We start from the raw sequence: 24,409 nt of genomic DNA, 5'->3' as shown, positions 1-24,409 counted from the left end.
CATGTATTTTGTTGTCATGTTTGAGTGCTGTAGCATATTTATCTTGATGCATTTAGAAGGCTAATTGCTCTTTATCGCAGACCGGTGCCATATTTATTTTGCTTGCCATTTTCAAACCGTGCATCCGATTCCGGTGATCTTTATATCGATTTCGACCGAAATCAACTCACCTTTCCTGTGGAACTCTTGGTTTTCCAAGTTGAGGCCAGGTTCAATCATTCTTTTACAAATCTTGCATATGCATCACATACCGCATCCCGCATATCATACCATGTTTGCATCATGTTTCTTGAGCATTGCACGTGGTTGATTGTGTTACTTTTGCTTGTTGTTCTTGTTTGGGTAGAGCCGGGAGACGAGTTCGTGAACGAGGAGCCCGTTGAGTTCGCTTACGAGGATCAAGGCAACTCTGAGTACTTTGCAGGCAAGATGACCATACCCTCGAAATCACTTCTATCTTTGCTTGCTAGATGCTCGCTCTTTTGCTATGCCTATGCTGTGATACCTACCAATTGCTTATCATGCCTCCCAAATTGCCATGTCAAACCTCTGACCCACCATGTCCTAGCAAACCGTTGTTTGGCTATGTTACCGCTTTGCTCAGCCCCTCTTATAGCGTTGCTAGTTGCAGGTGAAGATTGGAGATCGTTCCTTGTTGGAACATGTTTATTGTTGGGATATCACAATATTATCTTGTTTATCTTAATGCACCTATATACTTGGTAAAGGGTGGAAGGCTCGGCCTTTTTGCCTAGTGTTTTGTTCCACTCTTGCCGCCCTAGTTTCCGTCATATCGGTGTTATGTTCCCGGATTTTGCGTTCCTTACACGGTTGGGTTATAATGGGACCCCCTTGACAGTTCGCCTTGTATAAAACTCCTCCGGCAATGCCCAACCTTGGTTTTACCATTTGCCACCTAGCCTCTTTTTCCCTTGGGTTTCCGGAGCCCAAGGGTCATCTTTATTAAACCCCCCGGGCCAGTGCTCCTCTGAGTGTTGGTCCACCTTGTCAGCCGCCGGTGGCCACCAGGGGCAACTCTGGGCTGGCCTACCGGAAGTTTGGACAATCTGAGTGTGCCCTGAGAACGAGATATGTGCAGCTCCTATCGGGATTTGTCGGCACATTCGGGCGGTGTTGCTGGACTTGTTTTACCATTGTCGAGGATGTCTTGTAACCGGGATGCCGAGTCTGATCGAAATGTCTTGGGAGAAGGAATATCCTTCGTTGACCGTGAGAGCTTGTGATGGGCTAAGTTGGGACTCCCCTGCAGGGTTTTGAACTTTCGAAAGCCGTGCCCGCGGTTATGGGCAGATGGGAATTTGTTAATGTCCGGTTGTAGAAAACCTGAAATTTAACTTAATTAAAATGCACCAACCGCGTGTGTAACCGTGATGGTCTCTTCTCGGCGGAGTCCGGGAAGTGAACACGGTGTTGGAGTAATGCTTGACGTAGGTTGTTCTAGGATCACTTCTTGATCACAGTTGTTCGACCGTGCTTGAGCATGGCATGACCAACTAAGCATACACCCATAAAGAAGACATGGTATAGAAGCTAGGAATGGCAAGAACAACAACATAGCATGCACGGATCAACAACAACAAGCTCGGCAAAATTGCTAAACATGTTAACAATCTACCAGGAACATTTTATAGCAAAAGTAGAGCTCGATTGACTCAAGCTAGGGTTTTCCATAATTGCAAACAAAGATATGGGTGGATAGAGCACTACAATATTAACAAAACATCCTTACTGATCATCCTCAAAAGAGGCACGGATCACTAGGAAACAACATGAACATATGGCATAAAAACAATATCAGGACAAGGACTTAGTGAAATTCCAAGTCCCTGAAATCAGCATCATTGAGTAGGCTACTTTGCATGCTTGTGCTAGTCACCACAAATATCACCAAAGTACATGGCATACACCCCTGTAAAGATGTACATGGGTTGTTTGCGAAGATTACCTCACTTGCGACATTGCTTTCAATGCGGTTATGCCTCTAAGTCGTGCTTCGACACGTAGGAGATATAGCGGCATCGAGGGCGTGACAGTGGTGGGGATGCGGGGTCCCCTAGCGGCACGCAGAGGAGTCAGATTCACGACGTTGGTGGGGATGCGGGGTCCCCCGGCTGCTCGGTGGTGCCGGGGCCACCGCGGCGAGATCCCGGCGATAGTGGTGTTGTGGAGTTCCACGGTGGCGCGCGGGCTTTGCGGGGGTTGCGGCGGCGAGATCCCGACGGCGGTGGGGTTACACGGCGGCGCGCGGGGTTTGCGAGGGTCGCGGCGGTGAGATCCCGGCGGCTGTGGGGTTGCGGGGTTCACCGGCGGCACGCGGGGGAGGCAGGGGTCGTGGCGGTGGAAGCAGGTGGAGTGGGAGTGGAGGGGATCGGCGGTGCTGCACTGGATGGGAGGGAGTCGGGAGGTTGGGGGAGAGACCGTGGGTGAGTTGAGTGGAATTTTTTTTCTTCCTGTTCGGAAGTTCAGGAACATGTCTTCGAGCCCTATATAAGGCTGTTGTGATCCAAATAACTATTCTAATCCTGGGATTAGAATAGTGCTAGTGACATGCCCTCGAGTTGCTTATGTTTTGTCGAAATGTCGATTTATTTCTGTTTTGGTGAATTTTGAGCAAACTCATATGCCCTATTTTTAGGCAAGGTCATGCCAAAATTTTATATATATGACTTTGAAGCATGCATTATTTATTTCATAACCCTTTTGCTTGTTATACCGTGCAGTCGGTCATGAAGGTGAGTGGATGGAAGGTGGAGCGGTACATGCAATTCGCGGTGATGGACATGTATGCAAATAATCGGACTAGGATTAGATGTTCGTGTGCAAGATGCAAGGAAGGAGTCCTTTTGGACCCTTTTGATCGTGGCACTTTGGAGGCACACCTGCTGATGAATGGTTTCATGGATGGCTATACTCAGTGGATAAGTGAATAAGAAGAAGATGATGAGGACGTCCACATGGCAGGGAATAACGACATGGGGCTAGACGAAGAGATGACCAATCGACAAGAAGACGATGGCGCCGGACATGTCGGCGGGGAAGAGTCCGGAAATGACGACGGCGGTGGAGAAGATTCCGGACACGGCGAAGAAGAGGCAGCGGTAATGCCGCAGTCTTCAACGCTACTAAGTGCAGTCGTCCAGGACCCTCATGTTCGAGACCTCCTTCGCAAGAGTACGACTAGCGAGAGAGCCGCTTCTAGAGAGGAGGCCAAGATGGCGCAACTTGAAGTAGACTCGAGGACTCCATTGTATGACGGTTGCGATCCCGAGGTGACCCGCTTGAGTTTCACGCTCAAACTTCTAAAGACGAAAGCCAAAAACAAATGGACAGACAAAAGCCTCGATGAGCATTTGAAGTTTCTACATAATAAAGTTCTTCCCGCAGGGAACCTGTGTCCTACTAGTGTCGAGGAGGCCAAGAAAATCGTTTACCCTTTTGATTTGCCGCACATTAGGTACCACGCATGCATCAACGATTGCATCATTTATCGGGGGAGCACGCATGAAAAACCAATTGTCCGGTGTGCAATGCTTCTCAATACAAGAAAACAGGAAAGAAAGCTCCTCCAAAAGTTGCATGGTACTTTCCGATCACTCCCCGTCTGCAACGGTATTTCGTAGATCCTAAGGAAGCAAAGCTCATGCGCTGGCACGCGGAGAGCAAGAAGCCCGACGATGGAGATGATCCGAGGCTGAGACACCTCGTAGATGGTAGCCAGTGGAGAGCATTCAACGCCGTATATGGATTTGCTGTAGAAGATCCAAGGAACATCGTGCTTGGTGCGAGTACCAATGGCATGAATCCGTTTGGAAACCAAAACACCAACCATAGCACATGGCATGTGTTTGTATGGATGTACAACCTCCCCCCATGAAAGTGCATGAAGACAAAGTACATACACATGAGCATGCTGATTCAAGGGCCGAAACAACCGGGAAATAGTATTAACCTGTATATGGGGCTTCTGCAAGAGGAGCTAGACACGTTATGGAAAACACCGGCATGGACATGGGACGCCAACAAAGGAGAATATTTCCATATGAGAGCCGCACTGATGACGACGGTGCAGACTATCTCGGTTACGGGTACACCTTAGGCCAGGTGTGCCACGGATACTGCGGATGCACGAGGTGCATGGATGATAGAACGTCTCAGCAGCTTACGTCAACGAAATACGGCGGGTCCGGGAAAATCGTGTACATGGGGCATCATAGATGGCTCGAGAAGGATGATCCATGGAGAAAGCGTGGAGATCTATTCAATGGGTTGGCTAAGCTTCGAGGACCTCCACGTAAGAGGAGCGGCGCCGAAATCGACAAGCTATTGAGAAACTGTGAACAATACCCCGTGTCGGGAAAGATCAAAAAGGCGCCGGAGCCGCTGCCGAAGGTATGGAAAACAAGGTCTGTTTTCTGGGACTTGGAGTACTGGCCCAATCATGACACACCTCATTGCCTTGATCCAATGCATATCACGAAGAATGTCCTTGAGAGATTGCTTGGCACACTGATGAACATGTCGGAGAAGACCAAGGATGGCCCAAAGGCAAGGAAAGACTTGGAAGATTTGAAGATCAGGAAAGATCTCCACCGTAAAAAGTTGATGGAGGAGACGTAGACGGAGATAGAGGAGTGGGAAAGGGGCAGAAAAGTCAACAAGAAGGAGGATAATTATTGCCCCCCTTCTTGATTCACCTTAAGTGTGAAGGAGATCGATCAATTCATCAAGTGCCTTATGGGAACCAAAGTCAGTTCCGGTTACTGTGGGAAGATAAGCAGATTTCTAGACCCCAAGAAGAAAAGGTTCAGCGGGATGAAGTCTCATGACTGTCACGTGATGATGACGCAGATACTCCCGGTTGCCATTAGAGGGATGATGGAGAAGCACGTCCGTGACACGCTTACTGGTCTATGCAACTTCTTTGACATTATATCTCAAAATTCCATAAGTGTGAAGCAGCTCAGAAGGTTACAGGAAGTGATCGTTGTCATACTATGTGAGCTTGAGATGTATTTCCCGCCCGCGTTCTTTGACGTCATGGTGCATATGTGTGTCCACATCGTGGATGACATCATCAACCTCGGGCCGATATTCCTTCACAACATGATGCCGTTCGAGAGGATGAATGGGGTCATCAAAGGATTCATTCGTAACATGTCCTGTCCGGAAGGGAGCATCGTCCAGGGATATCTGACGCATGAGTGCGTCTCCTTTTGCAAGAATTATATAAGTGTCGGAGACCCTGTTGTTGGTTTGCCGGTCAAGAAGCACGATGGGAAGCTCAAAGGAGATGGTCACAACAACGGCCGGAGGGAATTGCACGTGGACTACTCGGATAGACGGAACAACTTTGACAGGGCTAACTTAGTAGTGCTATAGCACCTAGATGTGGTAGATGATTATGTGGCACAACACAAAGAAACCATCACAAAGAAGTACCATGATAAGGGGATGCTCAAGACAGACGACGAAGTTACTGTAGAGCACAACATCACTTTCTTGCGCTGGTTTAAACAACAAGTTCTTGAAAATCCTCGGAAGAGGGCAGTTCTTACGGATTGCTCGTACACGCCTTAGCACATGGCCCCGCGCCCAAGCTCGCGACCTATCAGTCCTACGATATCAATGGGTACACGTTCTACACGGAGGCCAAAGACATGGACAGTGATTACCAGAACTCTGTGGTGACAATTCAATGCGTGACTGACGCCAATGGCACAACTGAGAGACTCTACGGAAGGGTCGAAGAGATTTGGGAGCTTGAGTATGCTAGAATGCATGATGCGACGATGTTCCGTGTCAGATGGGCCAAGGATGTCATAAGAGAAAACAAGTATTTCACCACCATGTCTATACTCGACGCGAAGAGCACTCTCGTGAACGTTAACGTCATCGCCAAAAATGAGCCATGTGTACACGCTAAGCACGTGACACAATGCTTCTTCATAACCGACCCAGCCAATCCCAGCCGTGTTGTCGTGAGTAGATCCAAAAGGAGCATCATCAGAATGGATGGAGTAGCCAACGAGGAAGACTACGACCAATACGGCAACTCGATGAGGGAATATGACGATGACGATGAAGCATACGTGAAAAGAAGAATCAATACTACATTACCTAAGAAAGATTGTAATCCATGGATCCGGAAAAGTCACAAGGAGGGGCTCAATTACTCGGGAACGAACAAGAAATGGAAGAAGCTCAATGTAAAACTTCTTCGACGCAGCTGATCAGAAACCTACATCTATATATATGTATCTATTTTGTGTACGCACTTAAGTAACCCTTATCGGTCAACTGATATGTTACCACGACATGCATAGTTCCGGTGATATGCACGCAGTGGGGAGAGGGAGACGCCGTCGTCGGGTGAAAAACAAAAAACAAAAACAAAAGGAAGAAAGCAGTACAAAAGAAAAAGAAAAGTAAACAAAAAATAAAAGGAAAATAATAAATTAAAAACAAAAGGAAAATAATAAAAGAAAAGAAAAATAAAAACTAGAAGAGAAAAATAAAAGAATAATTGGAACAGTTAGCAGTAGCGCTGGATCGTGAACCAGCGCTATAGCTAAGTTAGCTGTAGCGTTGGATCCTGAACCAGCGCTACTACTATGTGCCATTAGCAATAGCGCTGCTTTAGTACCCAGCGCTATAGCTAAGTATTTTAGAATAAATAAAATAGTAATTGGAACAGTTAGCGGTAGCGCTTGTTTAGGACAAGCGCTATAGCTACTTAGCTATAGCGCTAGATTCTAAACCAGTGCTACCGCTATTTTGAGTTAACCCCCCGCCGCGCGGGCTCAAAATTTCACCAAGTCCCATTTCCCCCCTCTCCCTCTCTTCGCCGTCACCCCTGCCCACCGTCGTCGCACCTCGGCCCTTGCCCGCCGTCGTCGCACCTTGGCCCCTGCCCGCCGTCGTCGCCCGTGCCCACCGCTCCGACCTCCTCCTCATCCGCGTCGACACTGCTCCGGCCTCCTCTTCCGCGTCGCCGCCGCTCCAGCCTCCTCATCCGTGATACGTCTCCAACGTATCTATAATTTTTGATTGTTCCATGCTATTATATTATCAACCTTGGATGTTTTATATGCATTTATATGCTATTTTATATGATTTTTGGGACTAACCTATTAACCCAGAGCCCAGTGCCAGCTTCTGTTTTTTCCTTATTTTAGAGTATCACAGAAAAGGAAAATCAAACGGAGTCCAATTGACCTGAAACTTCACGGAACTTATTTTTGGACCAGAAGAAGCTCACGGAGTATCAGAGTTGGACCAGGAGAGTCCCGAGCTGCCCACGAGGGTGGAGGGCGCGCCCACCCCCCTAGGCGCGCCCCCTGCCTCGTGGACAGCCCGGAGGTCCACCGACGTACTTCTTCCTCCCATATATACCCATATACCCTAAAAACTTCGAGGAGCATAATAGATCGGGAGTTCCGCCGCCAGAAGCCTCCGTAGCCACCGAAAACCAATCTAGACCCGTTCCGGCACCCTGCCAGAGGGAGAATCCCTCTCCGGTGGCCATCTTCATCATCCCGGTGCTCTCCATGACGAGGAGTGAGTAGTTCTCCCTCGGGGATGAGGGTATGTACCAGTAGCTATGTGTTTGATCTCTCTCTCTCTCTCTCTCTCTCGTGTTCTTGAGGTGGTACGATCTTGATGTATTGCGAGCTTTGCTATTATAGTTGGATTTTATGATGTTTCTCCCCCTCTACTCTCTTGTAATGGATTGAGTTTTCCCTTTGAAGTAATCTTATCAGATTGAGTCTTTAAGGATTTGAGAACACTTGATGTATGTCTTGCGTGGGATACCCGTGGTGACAATGGGGTATTCTATTGATCTACTTGATGTATGTTTTGGTGATCAACTTGCGGGTTCCGCCCATGAACCTATGCATAGGGGTTGGCACACGTTTTCGTCTTGACTCTCTGGTAGAATCTTTGGGGCACTCTTTGAGGTTCTATGTGTTGGTTGAATAGATGAATCTGAGATTGTGTGATGCATATCGTATAATCATACCCACGGATACTTGAGGTGACATTGGAGTATCTAGGTGACATTAGGGTTTTGGTTGATTTGTGTCTTAAGGTGTTATTCTTGTACGAACTCTAGGGCTGTTTGTGACACTTATAGGAATAGCCCAATGGATTGATTGGAAAGAATAACTTTGAGGTGGTTTCGTACCCTACCATAATCTCTTCGTTTGTTCTCCGCTATTAGTGACTTTGGAGTGACTCTTTGTTGCATGTTGAGGGATAGTTATGTGATCCAATTATGTTATTATTGTTGATAGAACTTGCACTAGTGAAAGTATGAACCCTAGGCCTTGTTTCAACGCATTGCAATACCGTTTGTGCTCACTTTTATCATTAGTTACCTTGTTGTTTTTATATTTTCAGATTACGAAAACCTTTATCTACCATCCATATACCACTTGTATCACCATTTCTTCACCGAACTAGTGGACCTATACAATTTACCATTGTATTGGGTGTGTTGGGGACACAAGAGACTCTTTGTTATTTGGTTGCAGGGTTGCTTGAGAGAGACCATCTTCATCCTATGCCTCCTACGTATTGATAAAACTTAGGTCATCCACTTGAGAGAAATTTGCTACTGTCCTACAAACCTCTGCACTTGGAGGCCCAACAACGTCTACAAGAAGAAGGTTGTGTAGTAGACATCAAGCTCTTTTCTGGCGCCGTTGCCGGGGTGATTAGTGCTTGAAGGTATATCTTTAGAAGTTTAGATCTTGCAATCGAGTTTTTTAGTTTCTTGTTTTATCACTAGTTTAGTTTATAAAAGAAAATTACAAAAAAATGGAATTAAGTTTGCCTCATATGCTTCATCTTTTTAATATCTTTCGTGAGTATGATGGAAAGGAAAATTGTGCCAAAGTGTTAGAAGAAGAATGCATTAAAATGTTTGGCACTAAATCTTTGAATGATGAGCATGATTGCAATGTTGTTAGTATGAACTCCTTGAATATCCATAGTACTAATGATGATTGCACTAGTTATGATGAAAATGTCTCCTATAAACATGTCAATTTTTGTGGAGTGCATTGGGTTTGCAAGTACACACCAATTAGGGAAGATAGATTCTGCAAGAGGCATAAGTACTTAGAAACTAAATTGTTGCAAGAAAGGCTAGATGTTTGTGCTGAAAATTTAAATTTTCTTGGCTATACTTGTGAGCTTTGCAATGAACGTGGTCATTTAACCGTCCGATGCAAATTGTTTCATGATCTAATCGTTTCCAAAAATTGTGATGACTTGATTTCTCTTGCACATCATAATGAACTTAGTTTTCTTATGGGTTACAAAGAAATGAAACATATAACTAACTATCTTCCAGTATTTGCCCGTGATAAACTTCTTGGCTTTGATCTAGAGGAAATTTATATGTATTGTGCGGTGAATTGTATTGAAAATCCTTATATTGCCAACTACATAAAGAAAATAAAACAAATAGAAGATGACGAGAATATTAATGAAAGGGAATAGACTTCCCAATACCCTCCTATATTTCTTATGATGAATCACGTAACGAGGAGGAGCCTCCTATTCAACCAATCTCGTTAATAAGGAGCTCCAAAAAGAGGATTGAACCCACACATGATGTGGTGAAGAAGAAGAAAAGAGAAAGGAAGAGAGGTAAAAAGATATCTCTCCCAAATAATGCTGCTCCTATTACTGTTGTGCCTCATGAAAATATAATTGTGGAAGATAATGATACTTCTTATGATCTTTAAAATCTTTTTGGCACTTTCTTGGAAGAATATGATAATTTCTATACTATTGGTGCTATCCATACTATTAATGATGAGAGTGATTATGCTTATGATATGAAAAGGCCCAAGCTTGGGGATGCTATGTTTGATGAAGATGATGTTTTTGAGAATATATTTGCTGCAATTAATGTTAGTCCCAAGCTTGGGGAAGCTATGTTTAATGAAGATGATATTTGTAGTCTCCCAAGTTTTGATATGCAAATTTATTATGATGATAGCATGCCTCCTACTTAATTATGATGATTATATTGATGAAAGTGGGTCTGGAAGAGTGTCAACTTTCGGAAGAAATGACCCCACTATTTTGGAGGATGTTGAATCTTATTGTGATAATTATGAAAGTGGATTTGGATAGGTCATGACTTTATTTAGTAATGATTCCACTATCTTGGAAGAGGTTTCAATTGATTATGATGAGAACAAAGTTGCTACTTATGATAATTATTGTGATGACACTTATGCTATAAAAGGTAGTGATGATTATATTTATAAAACTTGTCATGATTATGGTTACCCTTTTTCTGAACATTACTATTTTAATGTGGAAACAATTTTTAGTATTCAAGTCTCTTATGATACTCCCACTATTATTCATGAGAAGAATTTTGCTTATGTGGAGAGTAATAAAATTTCTATGCTTGTAGATCATGAAAAGAATGCTTTAGGTGATGGTTATATTGTTGAATTAATTCATGATGCTACTGAAAATTATTATGAGGGAGGAATATATGCTTGTAGGAATTGCAATAATAGCAAGTTTCCTCTCTCTATATGCTTAAAGTTTCAAAGTTATGCTTGTTTTGCCCTTCTATGCTAGTTGATTATTGTTCCCATAAGTTGTTTGCTCACAAAATCCATATGCATAGGAAGTGGGTTAGACTTAATTGTGTTAGTCATATTATTCATGATGCTCTCTTTATATTTCAATTCTTATCCTTTATGTGAGCAAAATCATCGTGCCTAGCTAGGGGCGTTAAACGATAGCGCTTGTTGGGAGGCAACCCAACTTTATTTTTGTTCCTTGATTTTTGCTCCTGCTTAGTAATAAATAATTTATGTAGACCCTGTTATGATTGTGTTTTTATGTTTTAATTAGTGTTTGTGCCAAGCAGAACCGTTGGGAAGACTTGGGGAAAGTCTTGTTGATCATGCTGTAAAAAACAGAAACTTTAGCGCTCACGAGATTTGCTGCCATTTTTTATTGAAGAGTTATATTTAGTTAATTCCTTTTGCAGATGATTAATAGATAAATTCCTCACGTCCAGAAATTTATTTTAGAATTTTTGAGGTTCGAGAAGTTTGCGTTAGTTACAGATTACTACAGACTGTTCTGTTTTTGACAGATTCTGTTTTCTATGTGTTGTTTATTTATTTTGATGAATCTATGTCTAGTAAAATAGTTTATAAACCGTAGAGAAGTTGGAATACAGTAGGTTTAACACCAATATAAATAAAGAATGAGTTCATTACAGTACCTTGAAGTGGTGTTTTGTTTTCTTTCGCTAATGGAGCTTACGAGTTTTCTGTTAAGTTTTGTGTTGTGAAGTTTTCAAGTTTTGGGTAAAGATTCGATGGACTATGGAATAAGGAGTGGAAAGAGCCTAAGCTTGGGGATGCCCAAGGCACCCCAAGGTAATATTCAAGGACAACCAAAATCCTAAGCTTGGGGATGCCCCGGAAGGCATCCCCTCTTTCGTCTACTTCTATCGGTAACTTTACTTGGAGCTATATTTTTATTTACCACATGATATGTGTTTTGCTTGGAGCGTCATTTTATTTTATTTATTTTTGCTTGCTGTTTGAATAAAATACTAAGATCTGAAATTCTTAAATGTTAGAGAGTCTTCACATAGTTGCATAATTATTTTACTACTCATTGATCTTCACTTATATCTTTCGGAGTAGTTGGTCATTTGCTCTAGTGCTTCACTTATATCCTTTTAGAGCACGGTGGTGGTTTTATTTCGAAGAAATAGATGAACTCTCATTCTTCACTTATATTATTTTGAGAGTCCTAAACAGCATGGTAATTTGCTTTGGTTATGAATTTAGTCCTAATATGATGGGCATCCAAGAGGGATATAATAAAAACTTTCATATGAAGTGCATTGAATACTAAGAGAAGTTTGATACTTGATAATTGTTTTGAGATATGGAGATGGTGATATTAGAGTCGTGCTAGTCGAGTAGTTGTGAATTTGAGAAATGCTTGTGTTAAAGTTTGTGATTCCCGTAGCATGCACGTATGGTGAACCGTTATGTTAAGAAGTCGGAGCATGATTTATTTATTGATTGTCTTCCTTATGAGTGGCGGTCGGGGACGAGCGATGGTCTTTTCCTACCAATCTATCCCCCTAGGAGCATGCGCGTAGTACTTTGTTTCGATAACTAATAGATTTTTGCAATAAGTATGTGAGTTCTTTATGACTAATGTTGAGTCCATGGATTATACGCACTCTCACCCTTCCATAAACCCACCATATATCTTCCTCAAAACAGCCACCATACCTACCTATCATGGCATTTCCATAGCCATTCCGAGATATATTTCCATGCAACTTTCCACCGTTCCATTGGTCTGACACGCTTCACCATTGTCATATTGCTTTGCATGATCATGTAGTTGACATTGTATTTGTGGCAAAGCCACCGTTCATAATTCTTTCATACATGTCACTCATGAATCATTGCACATCCCGGTACACCGCCGGAGGCATTCATATAGAGTCATATTTTGTTCTAAGAATCGAGTTGTAATTCTTGAGTTGTAAGTAAATAAAAGTGTGATGATCATCATCATTAGAGCATTGTCCCAGTGAGGAAAGGATGATGGAGACTATGATTCCCCCACAAGTCGGGATGAGACTCCGGATGAAAATAAATAAATAAAAGAGGCCAAAGAAGCCCAAATAAAAAAGAAGAGAAAAGAGGCCATAAAAAAGAGAGGAGGCCCAAATAAAAATAATAATAATAAAATAAAAAATATGAGAGAAAAAGAGAGAAGGGGAAATGCTACTATCCTTTTACCACACTTGTGCTTCAAAGTAGCACCATGATCTTCATGATAGAGAGTCTCCTATGTTGTCACTTCCATATACTAGTGGGAATTTTTAATTATAGAAATTGGCTTGTATATTCCAATGACGGGCTTCCCCAAAATGCCCTAGGTCTTCGTGAGCAAGCGAGTTGGATGCACACCCACTTAGTTTCTTTTTGAGCTTTCTTACACTTATAGCTCTAGTGCATCCGTTGCATGGCAATCGCTACTCACTCACATTGATATCTATTGATGGGCATCTCCATAGCCCGTTGATACACCTAGTCGATGTGAGACTATCTTCTCCTTTTTGTCTTCTCCACAACCACCATTCTATTCCACCTATAGTGCTATGTCCATGGCTCACGCTCATGTATTGCGTGAAGATTGAAAAAGTTTGAGAACATCAAAAGTATGAAACAATTGCTTGGCTTGTCATCGGGGTTGTGCATGATTTAAATACATTGTGTGGTGAAGATGGAGCATAGCCAGACTATATGATTTTGTAGGGATAGCTTTCTTTGGCCATCTTATTTTGAGAAGACATAATTGCTTAGTTAGTATGCTTGCAGTATTATTACTTTTAGGTCAATATTAAACTTTTGTCTTGAATCTTATGGATCTGAATATTCTTGCCACAATAAAGAGAATTACATAGATAAATATGTTAGGTAGCATTCCACATCAAAAATTCTGTTTTTATCATTTACCTACTCGAGGACGAGTAGGAATTAAGCTTGGGGATGCTGATACGTCTCCAACGTATCTATAATTTTTTATTGTTCCATGCTATTATATTATCAACCTTGGATGTTGTATATGCATTTATATGCTATTTTATATGATTTTTGGGACTAACCTATTAACCCAGAGCCCAGTGCCAGTTTCTGTTTTTTCCTTGTTTTAGACTATCGCAGAAAAGGAAAAATCAAACGGAGTCCAATTGACCTGAAACTTCACGGAACTTATTTTTGGACCAGAAGAAGCCCACAGAGTATCGGAGTTGGACCAGGAGAGTCCCATGCTGCCCACGAGGGTGGAGGGAGCACCCCCTGCCTCGTGGACAGCCCGGAGGTCCACCGACGTACTTCTTCCTCCCATATATACCCATATACCCTAAAAACTTCGAGGAGCAGAATAGATCGGGAGTTCCGTTGCCAGAAGCCTCCGTAGCCACCGAAAACCAATCTAGACCCGTTCCGGCACCCTGCTGGAGGGGGAATCCCTCTCTGGTGGCCATCTTCATCATCCCGGTGCTCTCCATGACGAGGAGGGAGTAGTTCTCCCTCGGGGATGAGGGTATGTACCAGTAGCTATGTGTTTGATCTCTCTCTCTCTCGTGTTCTTGAGGTGGTACGATCTTGATGTATCGCGAGCTTTGCTATTATAGTTGGATTTTATGATGTTTCTCCCCCTCTACTCTCTTGTAATGGATTGAGTTTTCCCTTTGAAGTTATCTTATCGGATTGAGTCTTTATGGATTTGAGAACACTTGATGTATGTCTTGCGTGGGATACCCGTGGTGACAATGGGGTATTCTATTGATCTACTTGATGTATGTTTTGGTGATCAACTTGCGGGTTCCACCCATGAACCTATGCATAGGGGTTGGCACACGTTTTCTTCTTGACTCTCCGGTAGAATCTTTGGGGCACTCTTTGAGGTTCTATGTGTTGGTTGAATAGATGAATCTAAGATTGTGTGATGCATATCGTATAATCATACCCACGGATACTTGAAGTGACATTGGAGTATCTAGGTGACATTAGGGTTTTGGTTGATTTGTGTCTTAAGGTGTTATTCTAGTACGAACTCTAGGGCTGTTTGTGACACTTATAGGAATAGCCCAATAGATTGATTGGAAAGAATAACTTTGAGGTGGTTTCGTACCCTACCATAATCTCTTCGTTTGTTCTCCGCTATTAGTGACTTTGGAGTGACTCTTTGTTGCATGTTGAGGGATAGTTATGTGATCCAATTATGTTATTATTGTTGAGAGAACTTGCACTAGTGAAAGTATGAACCCTAGGCCTTGTTTCAACGCATTGCAATACCGTTTGTGCTCACTTTTATCATTAGTTACCTTGCTGTTTTTATATTTTTAGATTACAAAAACCTTTATCTACCATCCATATACCACTTGTTCACCATTTCTTCGCTGAACTAGTGCACCTATACAATTTACCATTGTATTGGGTGTGTTGGGGACACAAGAGACTCTTTGTTATTTGGTTGCAGGGTTGCTTGAGAGAGACCATCTTCATCCTACGCCTCCTACGTATTGATAAACCTTAGGTCATCCACTTGAGGGAAATTTGCTACTGTCCTACAAACCTCTGCACTTGGAGGCCCAACAACGTCTACAAGAAGAAGGTTGTGTAGTAGACATCAATCCGCGCCACCGCCGCTCCGGCCACCTCTCCCCCTGCTCTCTGCTCTCTGCCCTTCAGGTACCCCCTCCCCCACCTCCCCCCTCTCTGCTCTCTGCTCTCTCTAGTTAGTTTAGATGAAACCTAGGAGATGAACCCTAGTTAGTTTAGGGCAGTAGCAATTTTTTTAATTAGGGCAGTAGCAAATTTAGTTTAGGGCAGTAGCTAATTTAGGTAAATTAGCAACAAATAGCTATTAATAAAAAACAGTAGTATATAGCTATAAATAAAAAATAGCTATAAAAACAGTAGCAAATTTTGTAGGTATATAAAATAGATATAAATTAAAATTAGCTAGGCAATTTTTGTAGGTATATAAAATAGATATAAATCTAAAATAGTAGCAAAAAACAATAGCTCCCTTCCTATAAATAAAGAACAGTAGCAAATGTTTAGTGAGATCATTTTGCAAAGGTTTTTGGTTTTCGAAAAGACCACTATTTTGCAATGTTTAGTGAGGTCATTTCACTATGTGCTCCTGTGATGCTCATATGTCATTGATGTTATATGATATATGTCATTGATGTTATATGATTTTGCAATGTTGGTTGAATGTAGAAAAATATCTGAGTGGCCTATGTTTTGCCGGAATGTTGATTCATTTTCATTCCGGCAAATTTCAGGCGCTCCATATGTTTTTTTAACAAAGGTCATGCCAAAAATTTCCATGATTTTCTGCATGACTTGTGCTAGAAACTAGGACATATGGAGTACCCGGAATTTGCCGGAAGGGGAATGAATCAACATTCCGACCAAGTATAGGCCCCTTTTTATTTTCATTATATCTTTTATTTACAATTGTTGAATAGGAAACATGTCTACCGACGCCGAAGTCGCGGGTGGTTCTGCTCGCCTCGAAGACCCCATCGAGGTAGCAAATCACTATTTCGATTACCTGGACCAACACCAGATGGGGTTGCATGGTGGCGGCAGTGGCACCAACCCCGACACCGACACTGGCACCGACACTGATACCACCCCGAGATCGGCAACGATGCTGTCGTAGCCGGTAAAGCACCGAAGAAGAAGAGGACACGAAGATGAAACGAGCTTGGCATCAGACAAATTGTGGTCATGGAGATGCACCCCAAGAAGTTTGAGCCAACGGCACCGGAGGAAGCGCGCTCGTGCTAGGGCAATCAACTTGGATGCATCCTCAGGGAAACCGCCAACATCAACGACGAGAGGTTGAGGCAGATACCACATATGGAGAACATGCTCCTAAAGAAGTTGCACAATAGGTTCTTGTTCCCCGACCGTAATGAAAAAGAATATGAAGATCCATGGAAAGACATCGCCATGACAAAGATAAACGACAAGGCGATGGTGACGTTCACCAACGACTTGTCCTCCTGGAAAGTTCGGGTGAAAAAAGCGATTGCGAAGAATGAACCGTGGTCCAAGATTCATGCTGACAATCCATCAATAACGGAAGAGGACTTTGCAAAATTCAAGGAGAATTGCACTAAAGAAGAAGTCAAGGCAAAGTCAGAGAAAATGAAGGCGCTCCAGGCCAGGAACACGCCTCCCCACCGCCTCGGAAGCCGTGGTTACGAGGGAAAGAGGCCCGTATGGGCCAAGGAGGACGCCGAACGTGAAAGTCATGGAATCCCAGACCCCTTGGCGGAGTTCACCGACCCGCTGGAGCATGACTGGATCAGGGCCCGGTACAAGTGGGACAAAGAAAAAAAGCTCTTTTATATGGACCCGATCACGAGGGACTTCATGAGACTTCTGGTAATTGTTATATTACCACATTATCATATTATAGCTTCCAATCAATTCGACTGCAAGTTTTGTCACATTAGTAAACCATCCACGTTCCTTTTGCAGAAAGAGCAACACCAAAAGGCAGCCGAAAGCGATGAGTCGTCACAGTCATCGGCGAGGCCCAAGTGGGACACCCCATTCAACCGGGCCCTGAACATACTGAAGAAGGTCCCGGTGGACAAGCCGTCGTCCTATGGACGTGTGCATGGCGTCGGAGATGGCGCCTCGTGGAAGACGAGCTACCCCGAGGAGCTAGAGGAAAGAAGGAAGAGACGCTCGGTCGTCACTCAGCAGAGCATCGATGAGAAGGTCAAGGATTGCAATCGGTAAGACCAAAGTTGAGACCAAAGAAGAGTTGCTCGGGGCCGTCTCTACAGCGGTCACTGACGCGGTGGTCAGCTTGCTTCCGACACTACGGGATTTCACGAAGAACAATCCAAATGCACGGCCGGAGGACTTTCCCCTTCCCAGCTTTGTCGGGAGCAATTCGGTGAACACCAGAGCACCAGCACCTGCTCAAGCAACCGGAAAAGGTCCCGCTCCTGTTCATAGCAGCCTGACCTCCGTCTCTTACATGATCGGTGGGCCTTCATCGTTGGCTGAGCTCGACGCCCTCACGGTAATTACGCGTCATACCCTTTTCACCATCATGTCTATAGTCTTCTGTTTCAGTTTCCTTTCGGATGTTTGACGTCGCAGACATGTCTCCTTCGTAGGCCGACGACACCCCGTGCACCCTACTCTACGACATCAAGGGCCAGAAGGTGACCGTGCGAAAGGCAACGATCGTGAAGCCAAAGGACCGCATGTTTCACAACCGAGAGATGGCCGATGGCGTCTTCAAGGTTAATGTGGCCAGTGTCTTAGCGGGCTTCGAGGATTTGCCTCCTCCGGTACCAGTCGATGACGGCGAGACCCCTAAGATGATTGGCGCATGCAAGAGCTGGTTCTTGCCTTGGCCCAAGTCTCTTCTTCGTCTCGAGGCTCCCAGTATCACGCTAACGCCACCTTCTCAAGAAGGTATGAACACCACCCCACCTACCACATTACCTGCACCTGTCGTGGCGAGTGATAGCGGACGATGCGAGGGAGAGCCTTCATTAGTGCCAGATGATGCAGCCCCCGTTGTTAAAGAAGCAAATGTTGATGATGACATGGAGGATGATGATGATGACCCAGACAAGTATTTCAATACCGCCTATGATGATGGAGGATTGATGGCTCAGGACGATGAAGACTCAGTCTATGAGCGTGGAGATGATGACTTGATGCTGCCTGATTTGCCGGAGCCGGAACGTCCTAAGGCGGAATGCAAAAAGTCTCTCTTCAAGCGATCCTCGCAGTAGACGCCTCCAGATGCCACCTGTACCCAGCAACCCCCCGAGGCCCGTCCACTGATTAGCCCGACGACACTGGGGGTGTTGGTTAGGGAAGGTATGGTGGGCTCACTACCGCCACCCACAAGGAAGCAAAGGAGGAGACCGGACAAGAAAGGCCCTAAAGGAGCCAGAGCTGCTTCAAGCAGCCAGCCGCCTCTGGAGCCCCGGGTGGTAGATAGAATACCTGTCGAAGGTGCGTAGCGCTTCCATGTCGCCGGCCAGCCGATCCTACCTGCGAAAGCGCTAGAGCACATAGTGAACAATGATCTAAGGAGACTCCATGAAGATGTGCTAGCGAGAGAGAAAAGCCTTCTGGTCGCGAAAAAACCAGGATACCCGCTTTACGCGGCCCAGGTGCCGGGTGGGAGGTTGTACACTGAGAGATGGCCCGTGAATAAGTTCATCTTACGATTTGACTACATCTACGACATGTTCCACATGATCAAGCTGGATTTCCAGTTCATCCGCATGTATGCGCTGTATCTGAACCACTTCATCAGGGTCGAGAACATCAAATATATCTGCGTCGCGGACCCGTTCTATATGCATGAGAGCTTCTTGGCAGTTTGCAAAGAGCACCGTGACTATGCGAGCAAGTACCTCGGCGAATTCATGATCGCTAATAAGGACAAGGAAGTGATTCTCTTGCCTTATCATCCCACGTAAGTCATCCACACAAATCCTTTCATAAGTGTTAATCATTCCTTTGCAAGCATGGAGGCTAATTTGAGGTGTACTTAATTTGCGCAGCGGGGGAGGGGGGCGTCCTCATCATTCTGTCCCCGGAATACTCCCATGCGATGTACTTGGACTCATCGAAGAACCTCAGGAAAAAGGATTACAAGCACATAAAGAGTGTTCTCGATAGTGCCCTGTTAACCTTCATCCTGTCTGGTGGATATATCGAGGTGAAAAAATACAGGAATCGCGGGCTGGCTTTCAGTCATAAGACCGACTACTGCTGCATCCACCAACCGCACACCAGTATGGCTGATGGATTCTACCTCATGCATCACCTGCTCGAGTACAGAAGGGATAATCAACGCCTTCACATGTCACCTACTACCAACGATGCCGAGATTGTCAGCTGGGCCACAAGCATAGGAAGGACGCCGGATCATCGAATCAGAGCTGAGTTTTATCACGTATAGTGTGAACTTGCCCAAGTGATCATGAAGTAGGTCCTCGAACCAACATGGATGTTCTACCATGGGCCAATCATGCGGGAAGATGTCCGAGCACCGCTACTCGCTCAACGTCTGGACCTGAAGCCTTTCAAGAAGCTAGGGTGCTTCCTCCCTGACTATGAAGATTGGACCGCCGACATGGATGACTGATTGTTGATGACAATGTGTCACTACTGTCTTTCTATGGCAGAACTTTGAATTTATGCACGGCGAAACTATGTGATGTAACTAAACCGTGGTCCTGAACTAGCGTAGATCGCTCTAGTTAATTAGTTTGGGTATGAGGAACTTCGTCATTTATGTTTACTATTGGTTGCTTGTATTTTGCTAATTATGCCTCCTTGTTTTCTTAAGTACATTATGTTGTATATTATAGTTCAATTCATCAACTCACGATGCAGGTACATAGATTAGAAATGGCGAAGGGCTACTATGCCGTGTACGTTGGGAGGGTTCCAGGAGTCTACGACCACTGGCCAGCCGCTCAGGCCCAGGTGCACAGGTACCCGGGTGCTAGCCACAGAGGGTTCGACAGCAGAGCTGAAGCGGAAAGTAGTTACTTGAGGTGGACACTCCAGCATGAGCAGGGGTGAGACCGCCGGTACTACATAGTCGCGCTCTTGCTCATGCTGATCGCTCTTCTCTTCTACAACATGGTTTAGATAGAGATGATGAAATTTGTGTGTGTGCCATGACCATGCGGTTGCACTTATTCGAGACATGACATGATCGCATTTGTGTATCGCTATTTTTGAGATTTAATGATTTTTGTGTTGAATGATGATGATGATGATTATGGTATGATGAGACTACCGTATGTCTATGATATGATGAGAATAGTGTATGTTTAGTATGATCTGATGAAACTATTGTATAGAGCCTGTATAAATACACCATAAATACGTAGGGGGCGAGGGTCGGCGAAAGCAGAAACATTAACAGTAGCGCTGGAGAGCACCTAGCAGTAGCGCTAGCTTAGCAGCAGCGCTTCATATGAAAAAGCGCTACAGATAGTTATCAGTAGCACTGGTCTAAGAAGCGCTACTGCTAACAATACTTAGTAATAGCGCTGCCTATACCAGCGCTACTGCTACAACTTAGCTGTAGCGCTGGACCCAGCGCTACTGCTATGCATATTTCAAGCGCTACTACTAGAGTTTTCTGTAGTAGTAGTGGCATGACGCTTGTCATCTGGACAAATGATGGGCATGGAGAAGCCTGATTAAGCTATAAAGCAAACTGCTGGAACTCTGTTCCAATATTGAGCACCGGTCTTGACTCTTGAGAGCAGCTGACTGACTCAGAAAAGTTCTTATTTTTTGCGAAAAATATTAATTTCATTTCAATCAAGGTGGTTCATTACAATCCTCTTGGCAAAGAGTGCCAATTTCGTCTTATCGTGTTCATCGTAAAGCTTAGTACGGTAATAAAATCAGAAAAGGCGGGAGCAGTGAGAAATTTGGTGTGAAAGTTGGGACGAGAGCGAGAGTAGAAGCAAAGCCATCCCATGTTCTAGAAGATAACTTTGTTTTTTCAGAAAAAGAAAAGATAACTGGAGCAGCGAGTCAAAAAAAGCCGCGTGGGCGGGCCGGGCCGGGGCCTCCACGTCTCCTCCCATCCCACCGAAACATTGAATCCCCATGCGGTCGCCCTCATCACGGCCCTCAACAATCCCCGGACGCGGTTTGCGCGCCTTCCGCGAAGCTTCCCCCGACGACACGGCCACGTCCCACTGCGTGACCCACCGGACACGGCGACCATTGACAAGATCACAGCAGACGACTAGGCACGGTCAGCTACTTCCACTGGAAGCAAGCAATCCAACCGCGCCACCCCACCAACCAACCACACCGCACCTTGTCTGTCCGCCCGATAAAAGTAGCCCCTCCGCCCCGCCCACGGCCTCCTCCATTTTCCTCTCCACCCCGCAACCCACGCAGACGCAGCTCGACCGACCACAACTGTGCGCAGCAGCGGCGGCCGGCGGAGACCGTATCGTACCATGGCGATGGAGGGCTACGACCGCGAGTTCTGGCAGTTCGGCGACCAGCTCCGCCTCCAGACGGCCACCTTCTCCGGCCTCTCCCTCGGCGACTCCATCTGGTCCCCCGCCGACGCCGCCCCCCGCGCCCGCAACGCCGACCCCGGCCTCTTCTCCCCCTCCCAGGCGGCCCACAACAACGCCGGAACAGGATTCGCCGCCGCCAAGATGAACGGCAGCCTCAACGGGCCCGGCCTCATCGGCTCCGGCAAGCTCGCCTTCGGCGCCACCACCACCAGCAAGGCCGACCGCTACAACAACGTCAGCCTCCCCGCCGCCGCCGACGCCAAGCCCTACGCCAACGCCAACGGCCTGTACGGTGCCAAGCCCAACAACACCAATAACAACGGCTTCGGGCTCAACAAGATGGCTGCCGGCGGCGGGGGCTACAGCAACTTCAACGGCGGCAACGAGGGGGTGAAGAGCTACTTCAACAAGTCCATCGGGAGGCCGGCCAGCAACAACAACAGCAGCAGCAACAACTTCAGCGGCTACGGCGGCAAGAAGGGCGCCGCGGACGGCAAGAAGAAGCACGCCAAGAACGAGCGAGGGGACAACAACCACGGCGCCGCGTCGGAGAAGCGGTTCAAGACGCTGCCGGCGTCCGAGGCGCTGCCCCGGAACGAGCCCATCGGCGGCTACATCTTCGTCTGCAACAACGACACCATGGAGGAGAACCTCAAGAGGCAGCTCTTCGGTACGCAAGATTTTTCTCTTCAATTTTTCTTTTGGCGTCCGATTAGATTAGTTGTATCTAATCCTCAAGATCAAATCAAGCCATCTTCAACTAATTTGATCAGATCAGATCTAGTCTAGTGACGGTTTGGTTACTTTGATTTGCAGGGTTGCCATCCAGATACAGAGATTCAGTGAGGGCGATCAGGCCAGGGCTGCCCCTCTTCCTCTACAACTACTCCACCCACCAGCTCCACGGCATCTTCGAGGTAAAATTAGTTACAATAATCAAATTAATTTGCTATCTTGTTTGCAATTTGATCACAAATTAATTAATGTTGAATTGATTGAATCGCATGCACAGGCTGCGAGCTTTGGCGGAGCGAACATCGACCCGGCGGCCTGGGAGGACAAGAAGTGCAACGGCGAGTCTCGCTTCCCTGCACAGGTAACTTCACTCGCCATGGCATCCGTGTCAAAAACGTTCTTATACTATGCGACAGAGGGGGTATTAAGTTGATATCAATATAATTCTACGAACATAAGTTGCTAGAGATATGAACTGGCGAGGCAGTTGCAAGGCTAGCTTGATCCGGAAGGAGATGAGATCAATGACTAGTAAAAGCAATCGATCAATTAGTTTTATCTTTATATTGAACAGATGGATGTTGTTGTCTTGTTTAGTTGGAACCTAGTAGATCGTCGGCATAAAATTTTGCTAGTGACTGTCCAACAACCTCACCTCGATTAGGTTTGGTTGGCCGGTCAATCCTAGGCCAACCACCTGTTCTTCTAGAACTAGCACACTTGCCAACACACTCTCGGTTCTTCTATAGAGGGGGACTCAAACAAGATCACTTTTTTTAAGGGACTCAAACATGATTACTTTAAGGATTGGCCCATCATCGCTTTAGGTGCTAATGTAACTCTACATGTTCCTTTGTATTCCGTCTTTTATTTTATTTGTGCGAGGAGACTTTGTTTGGCTGTGTGCATCTTACTTATGCAGAGGCCAGCTTAAACCTTTTAAGTAATATAAATCGCCCCTTTTCGAAAGCATGGTTACTTTTTTTAGGAACTCAAACAAGATCACTAGCTTGAAGTGTTTGAAGTTAATGCTGGTACTAAAAAACAAACATGCCTTAAATTAACAACACCGAATTAATCTTGCACTGGCATTTTGCGTGTAAACAAAATTAAGGATGATCAATCCTAACTTGGAGTACTACTGTATGTACTTAATCTCTCTGTATGTCTTGCTAATTACAATTTGCAACGATCGATGAATTCAGGTGAGGGTGGCCACAAGGAAGATCTGCGACCCACTGGAGGAGGACGCCTTCCGCCCTATCCTGCACCACTACGACGGGCCCAAGTTCCGGCTGGAGCTCAGCATCACCGAGGCTCTCTCCCTTCTTGATATATTTGAAGACAAGGACGATGCCTGATCGAGGGCTGATCAGGGATTCTTGAGGAAGGAATAGCACAATAAGATCGGATCGGAGAATATATACATACATATGATTAATATCATTATCAATTAATGGTGATATATACGTGAGTTTTATGTATTGGGTTTTCCATCTCGCGGGCTATGAAATTATGCGCCCCCCGTTGTGGTATCATGCGTGGTGATGGCTGCACAAGATGAGCCCTCGTGAACATAACTAATCTATTGTCACGGCTATGTATGTATAATATTGAGACTTTAAGATGTTTCTCCTGTTGTGTACCTTAGCAGAATAAATCATCTTTTTTTTAACTGAATTTATTGAGCGGACTGGGCTGGCCTGATAACAGGAACCGAAGTGCAACGCGTAAAAATCCAATATGGAGTGCCCTGGTGAGGAGTCGAACTCGCGACCTCCTAGTCCAAGTTTATTAGGCCTCTCAGCATCACAAGAATGTCCTTTTTTATAAGGCCCCGCGTTGAAAAGGTGCAAGCATGCAACCATTTCATTGGTTGTATTGAAATCTATTGTTGTTGGTGTCATGGCTGAAAAGTTAATACACTTCATGTGTGAGAGTGCATTGGGAGTGGAATGAAAGAATTAGGCCTAATAAGCCCGGACGAAG

General features: G+C 45.1%; 1 protein-coding gene across 1 annotated transcript; it reads left to right on the top strand.

The window, feature by feature from the left end:
• The first annotated feature begins 21,471 nt into the window (after positions 1-21,471).
• LOC147973457 (DCD domain-containing protein NRP-B-like) lies at positions 21,472-24,065 on the top strand. The gene is made up of 4 exons (XM_087522079.1): positions 21,472-22,355; positions 22,502-22,602; positions 22,698-22,781; positions 23,626-24,065. Exons 1-4 carry the CDS (start codon positions 21,620-21,622, stop codon positions 23,779-23,781), a joined length of 1,077 nt encoding a protein of 358 aa, XP_087378205.1. The 5' UTR covers positions 21,472-21,619; the 3' UTR covers positions 23,782-24,065.
• The last annotated feature ends 344 nt before the right edge of the window (positions 24,066-24,409 follow it).

This window comes from Triticum urartu, chromosome 5A (assembly GCF_056163025.1).
Source record: "Triticum urartu cultivar PI428250 chromosome 5A, HENAU_Tu73, whole genome shotgun sequence".
Taxonomy (NCBI): domain Eukaryota; kingdom Viridiplantae; phylum Streptophyta; class Magnoliopsida; order Poales; family Poaceae; genus Triticum; species Triticum urartu.
The sequence above is the reverse complement of the archived record's forward strand: the minus strand, read 5'-3'. Positions and strand labels throughout refer to the sequence as shown.

Bases quoted from the DNA above. Each gene is read 5' to 3' on its own strand.
- LOC147973457 (XM_087522079.1), top strand. From the start codon at position 21,620: ATGGCGATGGAGGGCTACGACCGCGAGTTCTGGCAGTTCGGCGACCAG. The intron at 22,356-22,501 runs GTACGCAAGATT...TTTGATTTGCAG, and splicing joins CCTCAAGAGGCAGCTCTTCG to GGTTGCCATCCAGATACAGA. The intron at 22,782-23,625 runs GTAACTTCACTC...CGATGAATTCAG, and splicing joins AGTCTCGCTTCCCTGCACAG to GTGAGGGTGGCCACAAGGAA.